The sequence below is a fragment of the Phoenix dactylifera genome, chromosome 5 (genome assembly GCF_051530095.1).
Source record: "Phoenix dactylifera cultivar Ajwa chromosome 5, Ajwa_hap1_PhDact_Kaust_v1.1, whole genome shotgun sequence".
Classification (NCBI taxonomy): Eukaryota; Viridiplantae; Streptophyta; class Magnoliopsida; order Arecales; family Arecaceae; genus Phoenix; species Phoenix dactylifera.
This window is the reverse complement of record NC_143194.1, coordinates 22,711,034-22,737,238: the sequence shown is the minus strand read 5'-3', so window position 1 is coordinate 22,737,238 and position 26,205 is coordinate 22,711,034. Positions and strand designations below refer to the sequence as shown.

At 45.4% G+C, this 26,205-nt stretch overlaps 2 protein-coding genes across 3 annotated transcripts; both read right to left on the bottom strand.

Annotated features, from left to right (window-relative positions):
- Window positions 1-957: 957 nt before the first annotated feature.
- Window positions 958-12,264, bottom strand: PEPKR2 (phosphoenolpyruvate carboxylase-related kinase 2). 2 transcript variants are annotated; one of them, XM_008796978.5, is made up of 3 exons: window positions 11,031-12,264; window positions 1,789-2,085; window positions 958-1,701 (listed from the first exon to the last, which is right to left on the bottom strand). In XM_008796978.5, exons 1-3 carry the CDS (start codon window positions 11,764-11,766, stop codon window positions 1,394-1,396), a joined length of 1,341 nt encoding a protein of 446 aa, XP_008795200.2. In that variant the 5' UTR covers window positions 11,767-12,264; the 3' UTR covers window positions 958-1,393. The 2 variants fall into 2 exon arrangements, with proteins under 2 accessions (XP_008795200.2, XP_008795199.2); XM_008796977.5 differs by having other exon boundaries at window positions 11,025-12,261.
- A 965-nt stretch (window positions 12,265-13,229) lies between these two features.
- Window positions 13,230-25,661, bottom strand: LOC103711031 (purine permease 3-like). Its single transcript, XM_039116792.3, has 2 exons — window positions 24,862-25,661; window positions 13,230-13,731 (listed from the first exon to the last, which is right to left on the bottom strand). Exons 1-2 carry the CDS (start codon window positions 25,639-25,641, stop codon window positions 13,396-13,398), a joined length of 1,116 nt encoding a protein of 371 aa, XP_038972720.1. The 5' UTR covers window positions 25,642-25,661; the 3' UTR covers window positions 13,230-13,395.
- Between the last annotated feature and the right edge of the window lie 544 nt (window positions 25,662-26,205).

Genomic DNA, 26,205 nt, shown 5'->3' with positions numbered 1-26,205 from the left:
TTGTTTTAGTTGATGAATACAGATACAAATATAAATATTAGTCGGATATATAAAATTATATTCATATTTGATTTAAATATATATAGTCACAAATTGAATATTGTAAATATGATTATAAATATGAATATAAGTTGGATAATTAAACATTATGATTATAGAAAAAAAATTTATTACTAAATATATAATAACTCAAGTTAATAATATGTTAATATAATTATATATTTATCTTAAAAGTTCGTAAGTACTATATAAAATTAAATAAAATTATAAATAAAATCAAATATTTGGATATAGTTATTTTATCTATATTTATATCTATTTTTTGTTAAAAAAATATAGATATGAATACCGATATTAATCGAATGCTCAAATTTTTATCCATATTCAGATAGATTCGAACGAATCCGAAATATTATCCAGCTCACTTTTACCCCTGAATGGAGTAAAGGAAAGTTTGTTGCCTAGTTTCTGTCCAACCTAAACTACATTGCCTGTTGCTTGCGAGTAGCTGGTTCTGTATCCACTGTGTCCAACATACAGCCTGTTGATTGGTACAGCTATTCTTAATTTTATCACAAACAATTATCCTAGTTTTCATCGCCCACAGGCCCCATACATATCTATATACTCATGCAAAAATAAAATAAAAAAAATAACAGAGAAGCCACATTAGATTAGCTTCTTGGCAATCTCCCCCCAACATTATAATGCTTCGGCCTCAAATCTCATTAATGCTAATAAAGGGATAACAATGCAAACCAATATTTCACTTATCAACAAAAAGCTAAAACACAAAAAACTCTCATCAAGCTGGTAACAAGGACATCTAATTACCACAAGAGCAACCTCCTTGCCATTGGACAAACGCAGGAAGTATTCTCTTTGGAAATTACACAGCAATGTAAATTCTAATGTGTAGTACATGCAGCAGACTTTTTTATTCCTAAAATGCACGAATTTGAATAAAACTACATGTCTTCAATTGATGGATTGCATCAACATTTAGTTGACGAAATATGGTCATACTCTACAAACAGTTGTCACATAATCCGTGAATTTTTGGGCAACTTAAGTAGAAAAAACAAGGTGCATGAACGGCAGTGGCACCAGTGAGCTAAAAATATTAATATCCACAGAGAGCATTTAGTCTTATTTACACTAAATTTACATTTAAGTTTGCCTGCTTACCAAGTTAGGGTTACGTAAGTATGGTTCAATCAAACCGGAACAAATATCTCAAAGGCCTTTGTCAAGAGGACAGCATAACCGAGTATAACCAAGTCAATAATTTTAAGCCTCAAAATTGCCACCAACCGTGTCACAGATGTTACCACCCAATGAGTTTAGCTTGCAAATGTGCTGTCATGGACTCAGCTACTGCTATATACCAGAGTCAGAAAGCTGTACAGAGGTTAGACTTCATGTTAGAAGAGCACTGCTGCTGAATTGGACTCCCAGGGTCACAAATCCTACTCCGCTTCGGCTCAGATATTCTCACACGTGATATTGCCACTGCAAGAGCATCAACAAAACCACAGGCATCCTGTTCCTCTGACTTGCAACTCAATCCCTCCATAGATGGAGAGTTGCTGATGACTCCAATTCTTTGCACCTCAATTCTGGGTTCACTGTTTCTGACTCTTGATTTTATTGCCAATGCCTTCGATGGGCACTCTGTGTAGAACAGAATCCATGGGTGTCCTGAAACCCCAATAAAATCACCATCAGAATCATGTAAATGTGAAACAAAGAATATAAATGAACAGGAAGCAGATATTATTGACGCACTTAAGACTTCATCAGCAGCCAATCTTGTGGAGACACTTCGGGTCAGCATCCGATGGACCAGATCCCGTGCAAGTTCTGACACTGACTCCCATATCCCGCTTTGGAAATCAAGCTCAACCTTTTTAATTGCCTCAAAAACAGCTTCCAAAGATTCACCTCGAAATGGAAGAGTACCAACTAGCAGTGCATAAAGCAGCACCCCAGCAGCCCAGATATCCACTTTCTCAGAATAATGTCCTAATAGGACTTCAGGTGCAACATATGCTGGGCTTCCAGCAATACCAGACAGTTTCTGACCTGTGCAAAATGTTAAAAAATAATTGGTAAAATAAGTTAACAAAATTATTAAACGAGGCACCAAAAAATCGTGCAGTGACTGGGATGTGCCTTTGTTACTCCATACTAGGTACAATATGCATAAGGGGGCACAATGGCAAATAGAAAACATGAGCAACATGGTGCTAATGTAGCTCACACCTCACCTAAGTGAAAGCCATGATTTATGAGATATTAGAAGATAACAATGCATTTGTGGGGTTGTGAAGGCTCACATGAACCGCAAATGCAATACTAGATATATTCTGGAGCAAAATGTACTGCATCACTGGCCATGATCTACAATATCTAGAATGAATACCAAAGATCAAATTTTTCTTAGGTTAATTAACTATGAATCAAGTAGACAAAAAATGTATAATTAGAGCTTGAACCCAATATAAATGGTGGGTCATATTTTTGAATATACTTATCTTTAATCATGATTTACACAACTTAAAACACATTAACCAAAGTTCCTGCGTGGTTCTATGTTGCTAAACCCGTATCAGATTCTTCAGCCAAAAAATGCATACCAGATCAAATCAATTGATGCATGAGCAGAAGAATGTATGCATAGTTGAATCTTGGCAGGAGGCATCTGAAATAATGAAGACTATGATTAAAGTGTGCTCTCAGTCAAGATGACCTACCGTAGATTATATCCCTCAAATCCCATCACTAATATACATAATAGACAAGGGGTACTGGCAACATTGGATGAGCAAATTTTACCAAAGAACCCTTCCTTTTATTACAATGAAAATAAAATCATAAACAGGTTCCTTTCAATTGAATAATGCACTAAATGTGCCAAAGGGTACACCAAGCACTCAACTCTATGGATGCATTCAGTGCATTGATATATGACCCACTCACCCTTCTTAGCTATTAATTACATAGGAATAAAGATAAGTGGAATTCACGCCCCTCTTAGCTATTAATCACATGGGAATAAAGATAAGTGGAATTTAGGTTACTGACTGCCAGGGTATGCTGAACCCGTTGGAACTAACCGGTTCAGCTTGTACCGTACCAGTACCGGCCAGCACCAGTACGGTACAACCATTGAATTCGGTTCCGACCTCTTTGCCCGTACCGGTGCGAAACGGTCTGGTTCGAACCGGTACAAGCCTGGTACTGACACTCGGAAAGAAAAAGAGGAAGAAGAGGAAAGAAGAGAAAGAAAGAAGAGGAAGAAGAGAAAGAAGATGAAGAAAAAGAGAAAGAAGAGAAGACGAAGAAGAGAAAAAGCCTACCTGTCACTTCGGGCCGACCTCCTCCCACAGGCCGACAAGGATCACTCGTTTTGCTCGCAGTTCCGGCCCCTTCTTTGCTCGTGGGAGAAAGGAAAAAGAGAGGAGAGGAGAAGGAGAGGAAGAGGGTTCGAGAAGAAAGAAGGAAAAAAAAAAGGGAAAAAAAGGGCTTCGCGCGCGGGGCAGCCCACCAGTGCAGGTGCGAGCGGGGAGGCGCGGTTCCCTGCTCAGGCTCGCTGCCTGCGGGGCCCCGCATGAATGCCACTCCGTGGCAAAAAAGCGGACGTGCGCGCGTTGCAATTTTTTTTTCCCGGTTGGCCAGTTCGATACCGGTCCCCACTAGTACGTCGGTTCGATCGGTTCCGCATACTTTCCTGTCTGCTGTGTGCAAACCTTCTCAATTCACCATTAGTGTATTATAACCCAATTTACCAGACACATAAACTCACATAAGAAAAGCAAAAGAGGAAATTGAAAAAAATGGGTCATCGTATTTTCTAAAATGTTCAACAACAGATTAGATAAATGTCTTTTTTATAAAAGAAAGGAATGTGAAAATGGACTGCACCCACTGTTTTATACCATCCTTATTTTATCTACCAAGTTCGCAGACTTAGATATAAATTAACCAACTTGCGTAATTCTATAAATAAAGCAAGGGAAGCCAATAACGAAATGGATATTTGAACAACAAATACACTAAGAAATAGCCAGCTGATAGACCATAGGAATTCAATTACAAAGCAAAATGAACTTTAAATGAAGATTCAAGAATGTACGCCTTAAGAACCTAAATGTCAACAGAAGTTTTACCAAATTCATGATATAACTAGAGGAAGGAAGGTGTTGATTTCATTAGCTTCTTATACTTGCAACCACAGTCTCAACTCAAATCCTAGCAAACCTTGCCAGTAGCAAGGTTTAAAAACTCAATTTCAATTTCGACTTTGGCTTTTACCAAACCACATGAGTTTAGGCATCTTGAAAATAGACATTATTGTGCTTCCAAAAGATCTCAAAAACTTGCAAAATTTGAGGTTAGTCTATGAAAATGCTTCCAAACATTCAATGAAATGAAGAAAACAAATATTAGAGCAAAAGATCTATATATATATAAGTTGGCCCCATAAGTTAGCTATCAGCAAACTCCAATATCGAACCCAGCTTAAGATCAAGTTTGAGAAGAAAACAACAATTTTTCAAGATCAATAACTTGCTAAATAACAGAAAACGTTATCCTTATGCTCACCAGAAGTTTCAGCCCTGCAACTCTACATGATTCCAAACCCATTGAAGGTAAAGTTTTCAATGGCATTGCTTCTAAACATGAAAGAATAGAGGTAATGGAGGAAAGATGGCTGGTTAGATCAAGTGGTTGCAGCCATGGGGGCCTTTCACAACAAGATTAATATGGACACCTAAAGCAGTTCGGAAAATCAAACTCAGAAACAGAGGGCTAAAATTCGTAAGGATGTTTACTAACAAGATATGCTATCTAATAAAAAAGAACATTAATTTAATATATACTATATTTTATAAATTAACACCATGTTGTCCTAAAAACACCGAAGAAGAAGAAGAAGCACTTCTATTTGAAAAGTAGATTGACTATCAAACTCCTCTATAATGTTGGTGTGCCAACTAATGGTGGAAAGAACAACCAACAAGGTTAAGGTAGAGCCGATCTCATCTCAGGTTGGACATGGCTAAGGCAGCTAGCTGGAGATTTTAATCGGGCTGGATTGAACAACATAAAAACCTGTTTTAATTCATTAATGTAGCTAGTCAGACTGAACAGACCATTTACCATCACGCGATATGCAAAAAAAAAAAAAATGCAAGATATCTATTTGTTTTGCTTCCTGGTTCAGCCCAATAATAAAATGAACAAATATGACATACTTTTCATTTTAGATCGTCGCAGCCCAATAATAATATATACTATATTTTATAAATTAACACCATGCACCGAAGAAGAAGAAGAAGCACTTCTATTTGAAAAGTAGATTGACTATCAAACTCCTCTATAATGTTGGTGTGCCAACTAATGGTGGAAAGAACAACCAACAAGGTTAAGGTAGAGCCGATCTCATCTCAGGTTGGACATGGCTAAGGCAGCTAGCTGGAGATTTTAATCGGGCTGGATTGAACAACATAAAAACCTGTTTTAATTCATTAATGTAGCTAGTCAGACTGAACAGACCATTTACCATCACGCGATATGCAAAAAAAAATAAAATGCAAGATATCTATTTGTTTTGCTTCCTGGTTCAGCCCAATAATAAAATGAACAAATTTGACATACTTTTCATTTTAGATCGTCGCAGTCCTGTTCTTTGTTCTTTTGTTTAAAGCATAACCGGTAAGAGAAACTAAAAGGGAGTGAGTTTCTGATAGTATAAAGTGTCAAGGAGTTTCTAGATGTTCAAAGCCATGTCACTACTTCCAGAACTCACTCCCCAATTTACCTCCAATACCTTCTCTCCTCCACCCCTCTCCCCAACAGCCAGAGACAAACACAAAAAGAGAAGCAATATGATTTTAGAAGCATACAAGATGACGGAGGTAAAAATTTCGGTAGGCCTCTACATGGTTTCAATGTCGTAACAAACTACAAAAACATGCATGTAGTTAATCTATTCTTCCATTTTCTCATTTAGGCTTCCTATATACATCCTCGCATTTCTGTTCTACTATTGACATGCCATATATGGGCAAGGTAAGATGAGTCAAATCCATGGATTGATGTATGTTACTATACAGGTCCATATAAGCACCATGCCATATAGATATGAACACAATAGAGAGGTATACATATTACTAGTCATGATCGTTGTTTTGTATTGGTCAAGGACTGCCAAAGCATCCCAAAGCAAGTGCTTTTGGATGTACTTAGAGCTCACAAATTCTAACCTGACCTATCAACCCAACTCGTATCTAACATGTAATAAATAGGTTTGAGTTTGGGCTAAACATGTTCGAATTGTACACAAATCAACCCGTCTTGACCTGTTTATTATTAAATGGGTCAAGTTTGGGTTCAAGGATCACAACCCATTTAACCGTTTAGCCCGTTTAATGCTAATCAAATTAGGTTCAGTTATATATGTTTAATTGACCCATGTATCTGCTTGAAACGGATTGAATCAAGCTGCCAAACCCGACTACTCCCACCCATAGCCTGCTACCCATTTACACCAAAATGGCTTCTAGAGTCTGGAGCATTCCAATCCCACTTCACTTTCCTCTTCATGCATTCATGGTTAGAGTGAGGGTTAGCATTCATAGTTGAGGAAGAGCACTGTCACCTGGTCTCTTGCGCTCGCCCTCCAACTCCAAGGTACCCAAGCTCTCCCCAGCCCCCTCTCCTCCTTCATCCTTTGATTTTGAAGTTGCCTCTTCTACCGTGAAAAAAGAGTCAACCTAACCCTCATAGCCATCATTAAGCCTATTTTCCTTCCTTTCTCTGTCACTATGGTTGTTTCTTTTATTTTTCAGTGAGCTCTGCTAATCTATATAGGCCATTGTTGCAGCTTCAGCAATCAGATGGTTGAGTGCTCGAGGGTGGTAGCGACACACTACCCGCTCGCCAATTGACGTGGCTTGGCCCTTCTTTGCCCGATCCAGAAGCTACCAGTGGCTAGAGCAATGGCCATGCTCCACATGGTAGCAGCAGCTCAGTCCGATGGCAGCACCACCGCTCTTGTCACCACCAACAGACAGCCTCTGCCTCCTTGCTTTAGATTGACCGAGCTCCTCTGCCTCCCCACCATCCTCGTTCCCCAAATGGGTAGTGGCGATGTGAGTTTCTCTCTCTCTCTCTCTCTCTCTCTCTCTCTCTCTCTCTGTGTGTGTGTGTGTGTGTGTGTGTGTGTGTGTGTGTGTGTGTGTTTTGACCCTTTTAACTCAAGGGTATCACTTTTTTCTTCGTTTCATTCGTTCACTCTACTTTTTGAAATAAAATGGATGCAGAAGGAAAAGGTGAGGGTGAGATAGACGCTGCTCTTCAAGGTCGGGATCAATACTTTATTGCAGGCCTACTTGGGGTCCCGACTTCTGGTTATGATCAGGGATTCCTTCATTTATCTCCTCCCTGCCATCTCTATTATTCTCAGCAGATGCTTCGTTTACATCATTGATCCATATGTGCTTTGTTTCTTACAGGTCACATGTAGCTCTCATCATTTTTTTGTTGTTTTTGAATGTGTTGGGGGAGATTTACGTTTGTCTTTTGATTAGAGGTTTGTGCATACAATGAGGGGGTTTTGATTGTTGCTTCCAATTTTCAAATAATTGATGAGTTCTTTGGCATTTGGAGGATCCCTATAAGGTCTCTTTACTTCTTCTTTCTTATCCTTCTTTATAAATGAGTTTATTGCATATCAAGATATCAAGAATAGAACTTTTGGCAAGTTACTAGTTTTAAAAATTTTATTTCTCTATTTTTTTTATTTTTCTGACCCCAAGTTTGACCTGTTTATTAAACAGGTTATACATGTGACTAGATTAATAGATTATACAGGTTAACTGATATGACCTATTTTTATTAAATAGGTTAAGCAGGTCAGGACATGTTATCTGCTTATTAAACATGACGGGTTCAGATTTCAAATTATAACATGTTTAATAAATAGGTCAACTTCAAGATTGAGATTTTCTAACCTGACCTGCAACTGACCAACCTATATATGATCCGACCCAACACGATTGCTGCCCCTAGGTGTCCTGACGCAGGTGGTTCGAGGTGTACCAAACAGGTCAGGACGATTCGGCTATTTGATTCGGTCCGAGCTAAGAATTGGCCTAAACCAACCTGAAGTGTTTAGTTTTGTCTGGTTTCAAACTATTTTGGGCTATTCCAAACTTAACCAAGCAGTGTGGTTTATAATTTCAGTGGCTTATAGTTTGAGTCATGAGTTGCATCTCCTCCCTATTCTTCTCTCCTCTATACCAATCTTCCTCGCCTCTCCCCTCTCTCCTTCTCTCTCAATCCTCCTCTTCCCTCTCTCTTCTCTTCCAATCATCCTCACCTCTCGCAAGTAGCGACCCTTGCTAAAACTAGGGTTCCATGACCACTGCAGCCACTACCAACAATGATAACAGCCACGAAGCCACTGAGACGACAATGACATCAAAAGTACGTCGTCCCTCCATTCCTCCCTCCCCATCTCCCTCCTTATCTCTCCTCTCTCCCTCTCTTTCTCCCCCAATATTGTACGACATGCCTCAAGTCAATATGGTATATAATGATACTATACTGAATCGATAGCCAACCGGTACAATCTCTGGTACTAGTTCAACGAACCTTGGTATGCATTTATGCTAATCAAGTATACATCACCATGGACTGATACTATCTAGCTCATGCACATTATCTTGATCATATGCAACAAAATATGACTAGGCACCACACATTACGATCTAGTATAGTATTGTGCTAGCCATGATAGGCATAGATGCATCACATGGTACTTTGATACTTGGTCAAATCACATAAGTCAAACTACAAGTGTATTTAGTCATGCACAAGTCAAGACCATGCTCAAATATTACAGTTAAAATAAGCAAAACAAGACCTACCCCATTTAAAACTGAATGAATAAAAACTAAGATAAAACTGGTCAAGCTTGCACTAGAATAATGAAGTTGATGGTTGCATTTTACACTTAATATATAAGAAATGAATCGCAATCCCAGCCAACCATCCTTAAAAACACACTAATTCAAATGATCACAAGTCCTCTTTAAACTCAAATTTAGCTTAGCAAACTTCCACGATCCAATCTAGCTATTTGCAAGAGTAACGAACCATTCTACCACCTAGTCAGTCCATAAAGCTTCTAACTCCTACATTGTCAGAATCTACACATCATGTCAGAACTAATATCAATGAAATGTCAAACTATTTATTTCTTCCATTTCCATACTATAAATTACATACGTACCTATCCACATCCTTTAGAAAAAAACACATTTCTGAATCTCATTTACTATTCATGCATATGCAGCAAGAAAATTTCCTTAATACTATTAGCAAATACATGGCAACTGGATGCAGCAAATGCATAATTGATCTCCTCTTTTTGAATATAGAGGCAACAAAGGCAACATGGTCCTCACAGATCATACTATTTTCCAAATACTAAATCATCAGCCAACATCAACAAACAAGCAAGAAAGAATCAATTCCATAAAGATACATCCTCATTGAGGCGCTAATGTTCATATAGTCATAACATGGAATGGACAATAGATGAGATGACACCATCAAAACCTTAACTAGAACTGTTAGATGGATCATTTTAAGAAAAATTACAACTTCTAACTTCAAATTTCCTTGAAAGGAGATGTGTTACTGAAAGGATCTCAATTCAAAAATACTAAGAAAGTCAAATAATTCATGTACTGGCATACTGCATCTAGTATTGCAGTCTTGTTCTTTAATTGCCTCGAGGAATTTTAAATACAAGATAAAGGTCAGCAGTGGATTCCAGACCCTAATCATATCTTGAGCTTACTGAATATACTTCTTCAAATATAGTCACAAGTTGGTACTTGATAGCTTAGACATGCCCATTTATTCAATAATAGCAAAAACATTTAAGCATATTCAGCTGTTTTCTTCAAATTGTTGCAACTATATATCTGACTCATGCTTCAGTCATATAAGGGAGACACCAACAATTAAACTTGATTTCATTCATGCCCTGCCACCCCCTGCCACCTTTTCAATTAAATGTCCAAATAAATATATAAATATATCCCTGACCTCCAAAATCTTTACTCTTTTGCAATCACCAGAAGAAGAAAAAAAGACACTCGCCATATTTATCTTCTAACCAGAATTTGTTTGGAATTGAATTAGCACCAAGAGCAAAATGGTTCAAGATCATGGAATTTTAACTATGTCATAGAATAAAATTAGAAACAGAAAGAGAAAAAAAATGCAACTACTTGGCCAATTATAACCACTATATTCATATGCAATAGGTTCACAACATTCACCTTAGGATCCGGGCAAGAATCTTCCCTGAGAACATTTGAAAGATTCACAAGTGACATTCTAACAGTGGGCCACCTTACAACCTCCTACATTGCTCAGATTATCATATGGATGTCAATGTCAAATTTGGCATGAGGTGTTGGAATCTGAACGTTGCAACGCCTAAAATTAGCAACAAAACTCTATATACTTGGACATCAATGTATCCATGCATATACATAACTTGATTTGCATACTCAAAAAATGATACACGTCCTCTAGAACTAAATTTCCAAGAAATTCAAAGACAACCTATCCACTGCATGGAATGTCAGTGCAAGTTTGATACTTCATTTAAACTGCCAATAATATGATTGATACAAAGTTCGCTTCCAACCAAATGTCAACATTTTTCTTCTTTTCTTTCTTATATTGTTTACCAAGGTTGTTCGAGAGAGAAGGGGGTTTGAAGGCCACATTCTTTTCTGTATGCTACTATTTGTAACAATTCTGAGAACCTAGTAAACCTCAGCGAAAAGTTGCAAACTTTATAAGAATCAAAAGCATAAGCAGACAATGCTCGAATTAAATTCTAAAACTGCAGAAAGCAGAAAGTTTAGTTTCAGTATAAAGAAGAAGAATAGCATAAAATAATATAATGAGAATCAAGAAACATCCAATACAATTACCACCGGCAACCCGGACCGCCAATCCAAAGTCCGCAAGCTTCATCTTCCCTGACGACGTGAGCAAAATGTTTTCTGGCTTAATGTCCCGATGGACCACACCCATTTCATGACAGTACTTAATGACCGAAACCAGCTCCTTTATAAGGACTGCAGCCCGCTGCTCCGAGTACCTTCCTTCCCTGACCATCTCGTCAATCAGCCGGCCCCCAGAGCACAGCTCCATCACGAGATGAAAAGATTCAGAATCCTCAAACACCGCCTTGAGAGTAACAATACCAGGGTGGCCAGAGAGGTGCTGCATAATCTCCACCTCCCGGTGAACGGTCTCCTCCCCATTCTTGGGCAACGTCTTGCATGCAAACTCCTCACCGCTGGCCCTGCTCCTGCACAGCCTAACAGCCCCAAACCTCCCTTGCCCGATATCCCGGCCAAGAGTGTACTCGTTCTCCAGCTTCTTCTTCCGGCCAATACTGGTCACCGGATCTATGCAACCCAATTTCCTCTTCAGGCCACGTCCCGGAGAACTCGCCAGTGGTCTCCCAGAGGGCGGGGCAGTCATCACGGCTCCTGCGGCCTCTCCACCACTGCAAGATCCTACTTTTTCGCGAGGGAACGCATTCTGCTGGCCCCTACAGCACTTCTTTATCTGCCTCGCGTGATCCACGCCATCAGACAGGTATGACCCCACAGCCGAAGAAGATTTCGCTCCCTTTCTCTTCCTCCTCAAAGACTCCATCCTATTCCTACCAATAGAAATCAAATCCTACTCGTATACTACAGATCAAATCAAATCCCACTCCTATGCACCAGATCAAAGGATTAGGGCGAGCTCGAGGGACGACGGGAAAGAAAGGACTTAAATCCGGACGCCCGAGGACGCCTGTTCTTCTTCTTCCGGCCCATGAGGAGCAGCCGAACGGAAAGCAACCGCGATCGAAGCGTTAAGGGTTCTTGGAGGGGAAAGACGCGGATCGGGGGGAAGAGGGGCGTCCGCTCGTCAAAGAACGGCAATGGCGGCGATCCAAGAAGCCTATACAACCACGAGAGCGAGACGAAACCCTAGAATCCGTAATAACTCGGGGGCGGAGGCGATCGGAGAAACCCTACAAAGGGAAAGAGAGTGAGGGGAAGTGGGGAGAAGGGAAGGGGGGGAAGTTTCGAGATCTTCACCAAGGGCTCGCGGCGCGAGCGTTCGGTGAGAGAGGCGAGGAAAAGCGGGGGAGAGTTTGACAGCGGGCTCCGCTAGCGTTGCTTGTGTGGCTTTCACCGCGGGCGTCGGTGGCGTGGGACCCACGCGAGGCGGTCATGCGTTCTGAGGGGTGAGGATTTTGCTGTATACTTGCATTACGTTTCCGCAAGGGTCCATCGAGGCGGCAGAGGTCGCGGTGATCGACGTCTGTTATGATGCCACGTGGCAAGATGGTTTTACTTGTGCTCCCCCGCGGTTCAGCAGGTCGGAGAGTATGCGTTAGCCTTGGACCAGGAACGTGTTCGTCACGTCCGTCAGATGGGCTTCTGATATTGCTACTCCATGTACAATCAAAACAGCATGTAGTATATACGGCCAAAATTAGGTACCCATCTCATCCTAACGTCCTAACACTGTATATTAATATACATATATATAAATACATACATACATACATACACACATGTGCAAGTGGCTTAATTGTCTAATTTTTTAATTCTTATAATAACTTTATTATGTTTTTTACAATTTAGATTAATCATGAATAGGTTTTCGCGAAGAAAAGAATTATAGTGTGGATGGACTTTAAATAGATGGAAACAATTTCCTTTCAATTGAAATTTTTATTTTATTTTATTTTATTTTGCATACTAAAGGTCATGTCTAGCATCCAAATTGATAGTAATTTATTGATTGTAGCATAACTTGAGTTTATTAATATTAATATAATAAAATAATTTTAAATAATTTTATAAGCAAGTATATTAGTTCCTATTTCTTTTAATTGGTCCTATATCTGAAATTTTTAGTTATACCTGCCTGAGTTTGCACATGCATTATAACTAATGCACATAAAGCAAATTACTATGAGAAAAATAAGCAAGAGCATTCTGGTTAATAAAATTCACCCGAGCTCGAGAAATCCTCTAGCCAGTCAATCTCATTCTAAAATAAATGAGTAAAATAGAGATTGGACTTTTGATTGTAAAATTAGATCAATTGGATTTCTTGATGCATAGCTGTGTGGCTTCAAAATGATAGACCATTAATATGATGATAATATTTTCATGGTACAAGCAAGAGAAGTTCCACATCCAAAGTTTACTTTAGTTTTTTTGCTTTGGAGCAATGGAACTTTCTTCAAAATGGCATACAATTAAGATGATGATAAAATTTTCATGGTACAGGCAAGGGAAGTTCCACCTCTGTAGTTTGCTTTGATTTCTTGCCTTGCTTCAATTCACCATACAAATATGAGGCAAACCCCCAAAGGGAGAGGGCTAAAGCGACCGCTTTACTACCATTAAATTTCTCATTTAAAAAGATGACCGGTAGGATCTCTCCAATAGGGACAAGGATTGCTATCATCATACCACCAAATAGTGAGGAGGCACTAAATATGACACCCACCAGTCCAACGTTGAGGATTTGCCAACAAATTGCATCCCAAATGAGCACCATGTAGTATCTCAACTCACCAAGCTCAAACTCTCTTGCCTCCTTTGGAATGGCCTGAACACGAGCATAAGAAAATCCCAAATGTTTTGTTAAATTTATATTTAGACTAATTTGGTAAGATAAGTCGTAATAAAACTGAAATGATTCGTTATATATGATACAGCATATCTTTGACCAAGGTGTATTTACTAAGTTCTCACAATTTGTTAATCCCTTCATCCAAGAAACAATAAGTGCATATTGTCATGTTTAACGAAATAAACGTAAATGTCCTGCATACAACGATTATCCAAACATAACAATGTAAACATCTAGAGATTTCGTTTAGAATTTATATGGCCAATAACAATGTAAACATAACAATGTAATTCTCCAATTTCCTCTCTAATTCATAAAAAATATGATGATGTTTAAACTTAATTATTGTACATAACCTTAGATGGGGCTCATTCTTTCTTGTCAAAACTTGATGAGTGCATGCTTAGTGAATTTAGGCTGGGCAATCTAATTTCACCAGCACCCTAGAATCAACCATGTGTTATCCTTCATAGTCCAACAATAACATATGCTTTACTAATAATCAACTCATGTTTATCATAAAAATAGACTTATAAGCTATATGAACTATCCATTCTAGAAGTATAAAAAATAAAAAATAAAAAATTGAAAGCAGTGCAACGCTCGAAATCTATAATGTTAAAACCAATAGGCTTATCGGATCTGATCGAGTAGGCACCATTCACATTGGGCTCAAGTTGAATCCAACCTTTCTAGCATAAGCTTTTCTTGTTCAAACTACTACACACCACAATATTTTTTATATCCATACTGGCTTGGTCGGCAAGTCCAAATTTTGGAACTCTACGCAAAACCCTAACAATATCAATAGTCAAAGTCCATGGTAGAGATGGAGATTAAGCCTTTACATTGCTTCAATGCCAGATTCTAAGATGGTTTGATTACGAACTTAGCTTAGCAAGAAAGAGAATATCCAGTCAAGATTACCTAACAAGGTATACTAGGATTGTGTGAGATTTTCCAATAGAAAATTTTAAGGCGAGGTCACCGGCGGCCCTCGACGAGGTTCTCCTCCGTGGGGGGCACGGGATTCTACTGCGGGCTGAGGAGGGGCCGTCGGTTTTTCCCCGACAACTTCTCTGTTTCTTCTAACCTCTCTGTGTGCAGGTCCGGGGACAAGCTTCGCCGGAGCTACGCCGATGGATCAACAGGCGGTCCCTTCAGGGACAAAGACATACGCAGCAGTGGTGGCGGGCAAAGGTATGGGCAAAGGTAAGGGTAAAACTTTTGCGGGACGGGGGGAGACATCCAGGGCTCCGGCGAGGCTGGGGCCATGGGTGACTCACTGGCCCTCGGAAGCGGATGTGGCTCGGTTGAGTCGCCGCTTTCCGACGGTCTTGGAGCCGTCGGAGGCGCCCATCGAGGCTGCTCGCAGGGAGTGGGACGGCCTCTCGGTGGTGGTCCGCAGCCTCGACCGTCGGGTGCCGGCCGAGTGGGTGGCCAAGGATGTGGCCACCCGAGGAAGATTGGTAGGGAAGGAGGAGGCGGTGCCGCTAGCCGACGACCACCTAGCCTTGAGGTTTGGGTCGACGGCCGACCGAGACCGAGCGCTCAATGGTGGCCCATGGGTGGTGGCGGGGCAGCTCCTCGCGATGGAGCCGTGGGTGCCGGAGTTTGTGCCGGGGGAGGTAGCCGTGAAAACGGCCGCTGTATGGCTCCGGCTACCCCGGCTCCCGCCGGAATATTGGTCGGCCGCGACCATACTGGAAATAGCAACCCAAGTGGGGCGGCCGCTCGCCGTTGACGGGGTGACCGAACAACGGCGAGCCATGGGCTTCGCTAGGGTGAAGGTGGCGATCGATGCCACTGAGCCCCTTCTTCCGGGGGTCCTGATTCGAGGGAAGACGAGGGTGCGGTGGCAGCCCTTCGTCTTCGAAAATATCGGCGACTACTGCACCGGTTGTGGCAGGATTGGCCACTCGGTGATGGCGTGCCGTCATTCAGCGCCGGAGCAGTCGGAGGAGGTGGGGGTGGATTTGGGGCATCTCAAGTAGGGCCAGAGATGGGAACCGGGGAGGTCGACCAAGGGCTGATCTTTGGTCCATGGTTAGTGGCAAACCGACCCCGGCTCCCGCGAGGGCCGCCGCCGCCGCCGCCGCTGCCGCGACCGGGGAAGACAGCCGAGCCGAAGGCCAAGGCGCCCTTGCCTCGGCCGCTGTCTCCGGAAGACCGGGCCAGCCCACCGGTTATACCCCCTCCGGACCGTGACGGTTGGCAGAAACCAACCAAGATCGCCCGCCGCCACTCGCCGCTGAAAAACACGCCGATGGAGGGGGCGGGCGACGGAGCACCGGACTCCCACCACGGCAGCAACCGAGTCGACTCGGCATTTCAACCCAGAGTCGGCCTGGTTGACCCGGACGGTGGGCCAAGTAAGGCTGGGCCGGACATGCTTTGGGCTGGCCCGGTCGCGCTACCCGGCCCGCCGAGCTACGCGGGTGGGACCACGGGCCCGTCTGGCAAGCGGCCCAGGGATGATGGGCCGCGAGTCGACAAGGGCCCATTGGGTTCCTTTGGTATGGGTTCGGCGCGCGCACGTGCGTTGCGCGTGATGCGCACGGCACGTGCGCGCGCGCGTGTCATACGGGTGCTGATGGTGCCCACGGGGGGGCGCGCTTCCAACGGGCCACGCGTTCCCAGGATGACCCGCGCGCCCAAAGGGTCGGTTGCGCGCGGGCCTGGCGGGCTGCGTGGGGCCTGCGGGATGCGCGTGCCTGGCGGGCCGCGCGCGCCTGGCGGGCCGCGTGCGCCTGGTGGGCCGAGTCGGCCTGGCGAGCCGCCCATGCCGGTTGGGCCCCGCGGGCAGTTGGCTCCGAGCGAGCCTGTTCGTGAGCTGGCTGACCCCGGGGTCGCTCTCTCGGGGCTTGGTCCTTTCCAGTTTGGCCTTACGGGCTAGGGGATGGGCCCGACGAGTAGGCATGATGTGATGGAGCCGGAGACTATAGGACGAGAGAGGCTCGGGTCACCAGGAGCACTGAGTGTGCCTGGGCTGATGGACACCACCGAGGATCCAGCACGGGGATCATCTACAGTATTCTGGTTTGGTTCCCCGCCCCAGGTGGGGGAGAGACCCCGGCCAGAGACCTCTCCGGCGGGCACTGGAGTCATAGTATACCCCCCGCAGGAGTCTAGCCCGGGCGAGCGTGACCTAGGCGGTGAGGCCTATGGGGCAGGGGGTCGGGTTTTGGTTAGCCACCCCGAGGCTGAGCAGCTAGCTCAGGCCGCCCGGGAGGGGGTACCCCGGGGGGACAGTAGGGAGAGCAGTGATGACCGGGTTGCGGTCGCAGGGGCCACCAGTACACCGGCGGTGGATCATCCGACGGTGGTACAGAGGGTCCGAGCGGCTGTTATGCGGGTTGTCTCCGGAGTGAGTGAGGATGACGGTCAGCTTGGGGGGATTTACCTCGAGGTAGTGCTGGACCCGATGGCCCAGGGGGTGGATGAGCCTGTGGCCGACCTCTCAGACTTTTCTCCATGAGGATCCTAGCTTGGAATTGCAGAGGGGCAGGTAAGCCGTCCTTTAGGACGTTGTTCAGGAGGTTAGTGCAGGTCCACAGCCCAGAGATCTGCTTCCTCTGTGAGACGCGATTGTCTGGTAACGGACTTCGTCGTGTGCAGCGTCGTCTGGAGGTCGACTGGGAGTCCTATGCGATAGACTCCCAAGGGCTTTCAGGGGATATTTTGGTATTATGGAAGCGGGGGGTGGCGTCTGTGGATGTCTTCCACAACTGCCCCCAACAGGTTATCATGATTATTACTGAGCCTGATGCGGCTCCATGGGTTTTGTGTGGGGTGTATGCAAGCACTGATTATAGGAATAGGAGAGTCCTCTGGGACGAGATTACTAATCTGGTTGCCCAGTGGTTTCCGACCATGGTGATAGGTGACTTCAATTGTATTCTAAGTGCGAGTGAGAAGAGAGGAGGACGACCCTTTACCGATACAGTAGATCGAAGAGAGTTCCGAGATTTTGTATCTCAGAATGGCTTAGTGGATCTGGGTTTCTCGGGACCACGATTCACGTGGTGTAATAACCAGTCTGGCATGACTAGGGTTTGGGAGCGGATAGACAGGGCTATTGCGAGCCCCGATTGGATCATCCGATTTCCCACCTACCAGGTCAGACACTTATCCCGTATTGCCTCTGACCATTGTCCACTGTTGTTATCAACAGTTTTGGACTCTGGCCATCATAGCCCTTTCCGTTTTGAGAAGGTGTGGTTGTCCTACCCTCAATCCTGGGATATCGTTCGGGAGGCATGGTCCTTGCTGGTTCACGGCAATGCCATGCAGAGGGTATCACGAAAATTGGAACTAACTAAGAGGCGGCTCCGCCGTTGGAACCGCGAGGTTGTGGGAGATATTTTTAGAAAGATGGAAGTGGTAGAGGTTGCCATTAGCAATCTTCAAATCAGAGAAGATCAGGAAGGTGAGCTCCCGGAGGCAGACATGATAAGCCTACGGGGGCTACTTGCTGATCATCACTCGTTGCTACGGCAGCATGAGATCTTCTGGAGACAGAAGTCCAGAATCCAGTGGATTAGAGAGGGAGATCGGAATACCAATTTCTTCCACCGGACGACGGTCATCAGGAGGCAGAGGAGCATGATTCGTTCCCTGCGAGATGGGACTGGTCATCAGGTGGAGGGGGATGCAGAGGTCAGTCAGGTATTGCTAGATTTCTTTCGGTCTAGATGGACGGAGGATAGAGATCCCGGGAATGTCGGCCAGCTCCCGAGGGCAGATACGCAAATCGGAATGTCGGAGAATGCACTCCTGGTTCGACATGTGACAGGGGAGGAAGTGCAAGAGGCGGTCTGGGCCCTTGCAGGGGACAAGGCCCCAGGGCCGGACGGCTTTCCACCTTTCTTCTTTAGGAGATATTGGGGTGTCATTCGGGTTGCAGTGGTGGAGGCAGTGCGGTATTTCTTCAGTCAGACAGTGATGCCTGATGATTGGAGAGCTACCTATGTCGCGTTGATACCTAAGCGCCAGGATGCGAGGGAGCCCAGCCATTTCAGGCCCATCAGCTTGTGCACAATCCTTTATAAGGTGGTGGCAAGGATAATGGTGGGCAGGATGAAGCATCTGCTGCCAGGCCTCATTTGCCAGGAGCAAGGTGCTTTTGTGGGGGGTAGGAATATCTCTGATAACGTCATGCTGGCCCAAGAAATGATGTGGGATCTGCGACGGGCCTCTAAGCGAAGAAGTATGATGGCTGTCAAGCTGGACATGGAACGGGCTTATGATAGAATTCGGTGGAGTTTCTTGCGACGCGCTTTGGAGTGCTTCGGTTTTCGTGAGACCTGGATTGAGTGGGTGTTGGGGTGTGTCCAGGGGTCGAGATTCTCCATCTTGATCAACGGCACGCCTTCCCCTTTCTTTAGGTCTACTATGGGGCTTAGACAGGGATGTCCTTTATCCCCATATTTGTTCATCATCTGTTCAGATGTCCTGTCTCGGGCTCTGCGGGGTGTTTGTGCTAACCGGGAGTTGGAGGCGTTTGTTCCCGCCCCAGGGTCTCGGTCTATATCGCATCTACTATTCGCAGATGATTGTCTACTCCTGGCCAGGGCGCAGGTAGAGGATGCACGAGTACTCAGGAGAGTATTAGCGGAGTACTATGCTATGTCGGGTCAGAAGGTAAACCTTCAGAAGTCAACAATTTCCTTCAGCCCTAGCACTGAGCATAGGGTCAGACAGGAGATTCGGGGGTTACTTGGGATGCCGGATCAGGACGGGACCTGGAGTTACCTGGGAGTACCCATCACGGGTCGGAGGTTACGGGTGGCGGAGTGTTATGGTCTGGTGCAGAGGATTCAGAGCAGACTGGAGGGTTGGAGGGCATCTTCACTCTCCATGATGGGTAGATTGACGCTGATTAGGTCAGTGCTAGCTTCCATGCCTGTCCACTTCATGGCCAACACAGTAGTTCCGAAAACAGTGCTAATGAGGATTGAGCGGCTACTTCGGAGCTTCCTGTGGGAGTCGTATGGAGGGGGTCACGGGATGCATCTAGTGGCATGGGAGAGCATCTGCCTACCAGTGAGTGAGGGTGGCCTCGGAGTCTTGTCTCTGGTGGAGCGACGTGAGGCGCTGATTGCCTGACATGCAGCTCGATTCACGCTGGAGCCACAGGATTTCTGGAGTCAGACCATGGCTACTAGATATGGCCGTACTGGCACTGCAAGGGCGATTCGCAGTGGGCGTCGCTGTTTATTCATGTGGCAAGAGATTGCCAAATATCTTCCCATGGTCGAGGAGAACACTAGATGGTTGATAGGCAATGGGCAGAGTATTGATGTGGTTGGTGACCCATGGGTGGGTGCCCTACCCTTGAGACTTTGGCCGACTATGGTTGACATTGAGGCAGTGGAGGGACTGCGGGTCTGTGACCTCCTTGTCCCGGGCGGGGTTGCCTGGGATGAGGTTAGGTTGGGTCACATGTTTGGGGCACACTTGGCTGAGAGGGTTAGGTCCCTTCCGATCCCGGGGTATGTGGGTCCGGATACCCGGGTGTGGAGCACGTCGTGCAGGACTGGAGTGAGGGTGGGGGACCTCTCCCGTGTGCTCCGGCCAGAGCATGAGCCAGGGCCGGAGTGTGCCTGGGTCTGGCGCCTAGGCCTCCATCCGAGGGTCGCACTGTTCTTATGGAAGGTCGCCTGGGTTCGGCTTCCGACAAGAGCAGTATTGAGCGAACGGGGTTTGAGGATGCCCCCAGAGTGTGGAGCATGCAGAGCTGATGAGTCGGTGGACCATGCACTGTTTTAGTGCATATGGGCGAGGGCGGCGTGGTGTGCGGCAGGGCTGCCATGGGATGGTTGGACCCGTGGGGACCAGTTCTTACGAACTATCCGCTGGTGGTCGGGTAACCCATTGACACGCCAAGAGGCGGTTAGAGCGACCTGCACAGCATACCAGATATGGCTGGCCAGGAATGCTCGAACCTTTGGTGAGCAGAGCAAGTCGCCAAGGCTCGTGGCGGAGAGCGCCCGGGCGCAGACGGCAGAGTTTAGTCATGCTTCCTCCTTAGATGGACTTTTGATAGCTCGGAATATCTGGGGTTTCCCTTCTGCCTCGGCAGCTTCTCACACGGTGTTTTTCACCTGGGAGCCCCCACCCCCAAGCTTCCTCAAAGTCAATTTTGATGGGTCCGTGCTGGATGGTGGCACGATAGGTGGAGCAGGTTTTGTTATTCGGGACCCGACCTCCAGGGTAGTGGCGGCAGGAGGCTATCAGGTATTTGACTGCACGGTTCCTGGAGCGGAGCTGAGAGCTGCCTGGGCGGGTCTTCGACACGCTCAGCATGTGCTCTCAGCTAGATCAGTTATCTTGGAGGGTGACTCGGCTACGGTCATTAGTTGGATCCAGGGGGGTCTGAGAGCCGGTGCTGCCGACCATCCCTTGATCCGCGATATCGGGTTGATGATGAGGGACGGAGGGGTGGTCCAGGCGAAGCATGTGTTTAGAGAAGCCAACGGGGCTGCGGATTAGGTGGCCACGTACGTGGCTAACCATGCCAGTAGTACCTTATGGGCTGGGGACGGGGAGCTGCCTCGGGAGCTCCGGGATGTTTTGTTTTCCGATTTTATTGGGTGTATCCGTACACGTGTTGTATAGATCACCCGGTTTAGCAAAAAAAAAAAAATTTAAGGGTTTCATATTGTCGCGATGGAGTAGGCCTGATCCGTGGATACATTTAAGGCCCACGATTTTGGACTCCACTCACTAGCCCAATAAATGATAGCTCATGCTAATGCAGAGCTGGCCCAACCCTTAGGCTACTGAGGCAGTCGCCTAAAGCTCCGACCTAAAAAAGGCCCACCACAGAAAAAGCCTCAAAGACAAAACAGAAAAGAAAAATATTTCTTCAGTGAGTTTGTCTTAGGCCGGCCAACTGCATGGAACGCTTCAAAGACAAAATAGAAAGAAAAAATGCCTCTCTCAGTGAGTTCGCCTTAAGTCTCCAAATGCATTGGGCCGCTCCTAGCCCGGTCATATCAGTAAATAGCTTATTTCTTCGTGACATCGCTTTATGAAATATAACTCATGGTCGCCTATTCTTAGTCTTCCATGTCTCTGGTTAATGTGAAAAGCTCGTTACAGATTCAAATTTGATGACCGAGCCACAGTTCCCCGCATCGTATCAGTGATGTCAGGGCATATTCAAATTATTTGAGCAGTGCCAGAGTCTCTACGCTAAAGGTGACATCTGACCCTGCCCATCAATCATGGAAACCAGCAGCGACATATTCTCATCGATCAAGATAAATAAAGCTTGTTAAAAGACAGTGAACGTCAGGATATCTAGCTAAATGGCAGCCATTAACCATGTTTCACAACTATAACAATGGCACGTATACTCAAAGTGGTAGATTTGTTAGTGAACACTGACACTTTTTTAAGTCTTATTTGGTTGGTAGGAGGAGAAGAAAAGAAGTGTGGTTGATGTAAATATAAAAAAATGCCTTATATTTGATTGAATTTTTTTTTTAAAAAAAAAGATAGAACAATAGTTTTTTATGAGAATAAGATTTTCATATTTTATGAAAAAAACTTATGTGAGATATGAAAAAATTTAATTCCCACTGGATAGGAATTAGAAGAATTTTTTTTTCAAAAATATTCTTAAGCTTTTATAGAATGAGGTGAAGTATTTTTTCTTTATTAAAAATGTAATAAGTATGTTACACAACTTTCTTTAAAAAATAGATGCTTAACTAAATATAAGCCACTCTGCAATATGCCACTTTTTATAGTCAACCAAGTATAAAAAAAATATTTTTCAGGCATTATATATTTGAGCATAAGCTTCTTCAAAAAAATATTTTAGTGAATTATTTTCTGCAAACCCAATAAATCCTTAATTGTTTGTGCCCTTCTATTTCTAGATAGCCCCAACCCTTCTTCTTGTATTTTCTTCATTTGTTCTTGTGCATAGCTTGTGGAGTCAGGTGGCTCCTGACCTCCTTTTCAATTAAAAAAAAAAAAGTGGATTTATTAGACTAAAATCCACCGGAGCTTGTCACGCTTGTTCATATTAAAAGAAATGAGGGTTTGACGTAATGTATGTTTTTTTAATGTATCCATCAACAGGAAGGTTTCTTATTGTTTTTTTTTTTTGTTTGTACATCGGCTGCTCACATCGTTCTTACTTATTTTTGGAAATTGAAAGTTGCTCAATTTGTTTTCTTCTAATTGGAAGGATTCCTCGAGAGTTTAAAATATGACCGAGAACACGGATTCCAGGCAATTCAACACTAGAAAGTTTGACATAGAACACGTGACCCTCACTACTCACCGCGACTAATGAAACGAGAATCACGTATTTGCTCTTTGCTTCACTGCTTCCACGTGGAGGTATAGGCAGGCCCATGTGGAGGAGGGCGGCTCGGTCGCACGAGGGTCGGTTATTTACAGTAACCCGTTGGTCGTGCGGCTGAACCGGCCAACCCGGAACGGGTCGACCCGCATCCCACCCGGCCCGGGTTAACGAAACGGTGAGTTCGGTGGTATAGGGAAAGATGTGATCAGGGCTCTCCGTCGTGGTTTTTGATGGCGTGGTCTCTTCTTCCAGAAATTTCTAGTCGTCGGTAACCCTAGGGCTAGAAAGCGCCGCCTCTGCAGCAGCGCTGGGTTCTCGGCTCCGCCATGCCCGGGCCTTGTTACTCGGACCTACATACATCACCAACTACAGGAAAGCCTCGAGCAGCTCGAGAAGGCCATGGCCAAAGAGGGCTCCTCCAAGGTCGTCCGCGTCCATAGCATCATCAGATTTGACGGTGCTTCTTCTTATCTCAAGCAGCACGAAGAGATCTGAGGAAGGGAGGGAGAAAGACGGGGGGTGGAGACTAGAGAGGGGAGGGGTTGAGTATGAAACAAGGGAATGAAGTTTCCGGTTGAACCACGGCTGACCCGCAGTCAAAACCGAAACCGATGACGCGGCCGCCCCAGCGGTTCTATAGGTGACTGAAGTTTTTCTTTTAAGAAAAAAAAAAGCCTAGTGTTCAGGTTGTAACTTCCGTGCCAAAGAATGATGGATCTTTTTTTTTTTTTTTTTGGCAATATCCATTGGATCACGCCCGCGCAGATTTTCAGACACTTCAAACTGCGTAGATCTCGAAGCGGTCATTGCATGATCCAACCGTGGATGAATCTTTCTTTTGCGCGAAAGATGCAATCTCTGTCCAAGCCCACCCCCGCATAGAAGCCTCCACTGGGCCCCCCACCCCGCCAGGAGAATGTTTGATGCGGGCAAATCGGATCGTGTGTTGGGCACGCCGACCTATTTTACTTATACCCTCCCCACCCGTGAGCCGGCTCGGTTATCCGACCCGACCCTCCGTGTGAGTACGTCACACCTGGCACCACCCAGACTACCAGCCGACCAGTACGTCACACCTGGCACCACCCAGACTACCAGCCGACCAGTAGCACTTTCAGACCCTGTGTCCAGGCGTTGAGCATTCGGTCCCCAAATTTAATCGACGCCCGCGCGTTTCGAATCTGGAACCACTTGGTTGGAAGTAAACGCCCCGTTCCAACTGGGCTACCATCTTGGTGGCAGCATGGACATCCTTCAAATATTAAGAGACACAGGTTCGAGTTCAAATATTAGAGTTGTTTCATAACCGCCACTCATGTACTCGATCATTGATAGTCAAAGTGATAGACAACCCAACCTCAAAAATTGGATCCCTTCTATCACCAGGCCTAGGTTAGAGGATCCTGATGCCATATATAAAAGGTACTATCAACTTGTGTTATACGACATGATCATTTGTCCTACCAAAGGTTCAAATAAAATATTTAAACTTTGACTAAAAGTAATCATTATATCAAAAAATAACAAACACATTTGGAAGGAGCACCAAACTGGCTTTAATGTAATCGAAGAGAGTGGGTGGTCTAATAAGAGTTTAGTGTCCACTTTACCTTTGCGGCTGTGGCACGTAGAGCATTATAATGGTGTATCTTCTGCAAGCTTTTTCTAAGTAATTTTTAACTCTATCACGACGGAAAGAAGGGAGGAAGGGAGGGAGGGTGGATCTAGTGTTTGGCGGTTGGGGGAGAGGGAGAGAGAGAGAGAGGTATCAGCGCATGAACCTGGAAATCTTTGCTGAGTAGCATGCCAAGGAGGCAGAAGAGGGACCCAGAAGCTCCCATCACCATCTGCGTCTCGATGACCATGGCGTACGTCATCTCCTCCGTGGTCCGCCTATACGCCAGCTCCACCAGCGGCAGCACCAGCCCTATCAGCGCCGCGGCCGCCACCATCATACAAAATCCTAGGTAGTACTTGGACTGCGGCTCCCCCTCCGGCCGGTCGCTGGCCCCGCCAAGGCCAAGCACGACCGGGCCGAGTGTCAGCAGCACGACGGCGTTGAGGGAGAAAGGGGTGAAGCGCTGTCGAACAATAAGGAGGGCGAAGACGGCAGTGAAGGCGAGCTGAGAGGCCATGAGGAGGGAGGAGGTGGAAAGGGGGAGGAAGGAGGAGGCGTAGGAGTACATGTAGCTGTCGACGGCAATGAGGAGACCGAGGACGGCGCAGGCAGCCGTGAGGGCGGGTGGGAGGAGGAGGAAGAAGCGGCGGCAGCGCCGGCGGGTGGCGGCCGCGGCGGTGGCGGGGAGGAAGAGATGGGAGATGGAGAGGGGGAGGAGGAGGATGGGCCAGGCGCAGACCTGGAGGAAGGCGGAGAGCCACATGCGGTGGCCGCCGCGGACGAAGTAGAGGCGGAGGAGAAGGGGGCCGCCGCAGCCGAGGAGCATGAGGGTGGCGTTGAAGATAACGAGGAAAGAGGGCTTGAGTTGGTGGTGGGTTGAGGTGGTGGACGGAGGAGGAGCCGTGGAGTCCATATTGTTCTCTTTCTCTTCTACTGAGGCCATGGATGAGATAGACGGGAGGGGGGAGGGGGGTGTTCTATAATGTTGACGACGCTAGAAAAAAGATCCCCTGGAGACGCGGTAGTGAATAATGAGTGGGTCCATCAAGATGGACGCCGTGGCAGCGTGAAATTATTAGATGATGAAACGAGTCCAACTAATAATTTTATCCTATGGTGAAATGAATCACTCAAGATATATAATTTTATCCTGGATCCTTAGTAGATCTTATCCATCTAATAATTCCTGCATGGTAGCTGCCCATTGCAGGATAAACTAAATTTACCGTGATGGCAGTGATTGCTATGTCAGAAGTCAGGAGTGTCCCATAGGAAAAAATTCAATAGGGGAAATTAATTCCCCATCCTCCAAAAGACTCCGCTATCACAATAAATTCCTTTTGACTAGCTTCATAACAAGCGGTCCAGCATATTTTTAACTATTTTTTATGAGATAAAAATACCCCTCCCTCATAAGTACCTGATTTTTTCTTTCCAAACCGAAACTCATCTTCTTCTTTCCCCATTACGCCTTCCTATCCCTCGCCGTGGCCGACGGCTGCTTCCC

What these genes read in the sequence shown, in the direction of transcription:
- LOC103711031 (XM_039116792.3), bottom strand. Translation starts at nt 25,641, where the DNA reads ATGGCCTCAGTAGAAGAGAAAGAGAACAATATGGACTCCACGGCTCCT. An exon ending in TACTCAGCAAAGATTTCCAG is followed by an intron (nt 13,732 to 24,861) that starts GTTCATGCGCTG and finishes GCTCGTGTTCAG; the next exon opens with GCCATTCCAAAGGAGGCAAG.
- PEPKR2 (XM_008796977.5), bottom strand. Translation starts at nt 11,766, where the DNA reads ATGGAGTCTTTGAGGAGGAAGAGAAAGGGAGCGAAATCTTCTTCGGCT. An exon ending in CCGGGTTGCCGGTGGTAATT is followed by an intron (nt 2,086 to 11,024) that starts GTATTGGATGTT and finishes CATTTTGCACAG; the next exon opens with GTCAGAAACTGTCTGGTATT. An exon ending in GGCTGCTGATGAAGTCTTAA is followed by an intron (nt 1,702 to 1,788) that starts GTGCGTCAATAA and finishes TTGGGGTTTCAG; the next exon opens with GACACCCATGGATTCTGTTC.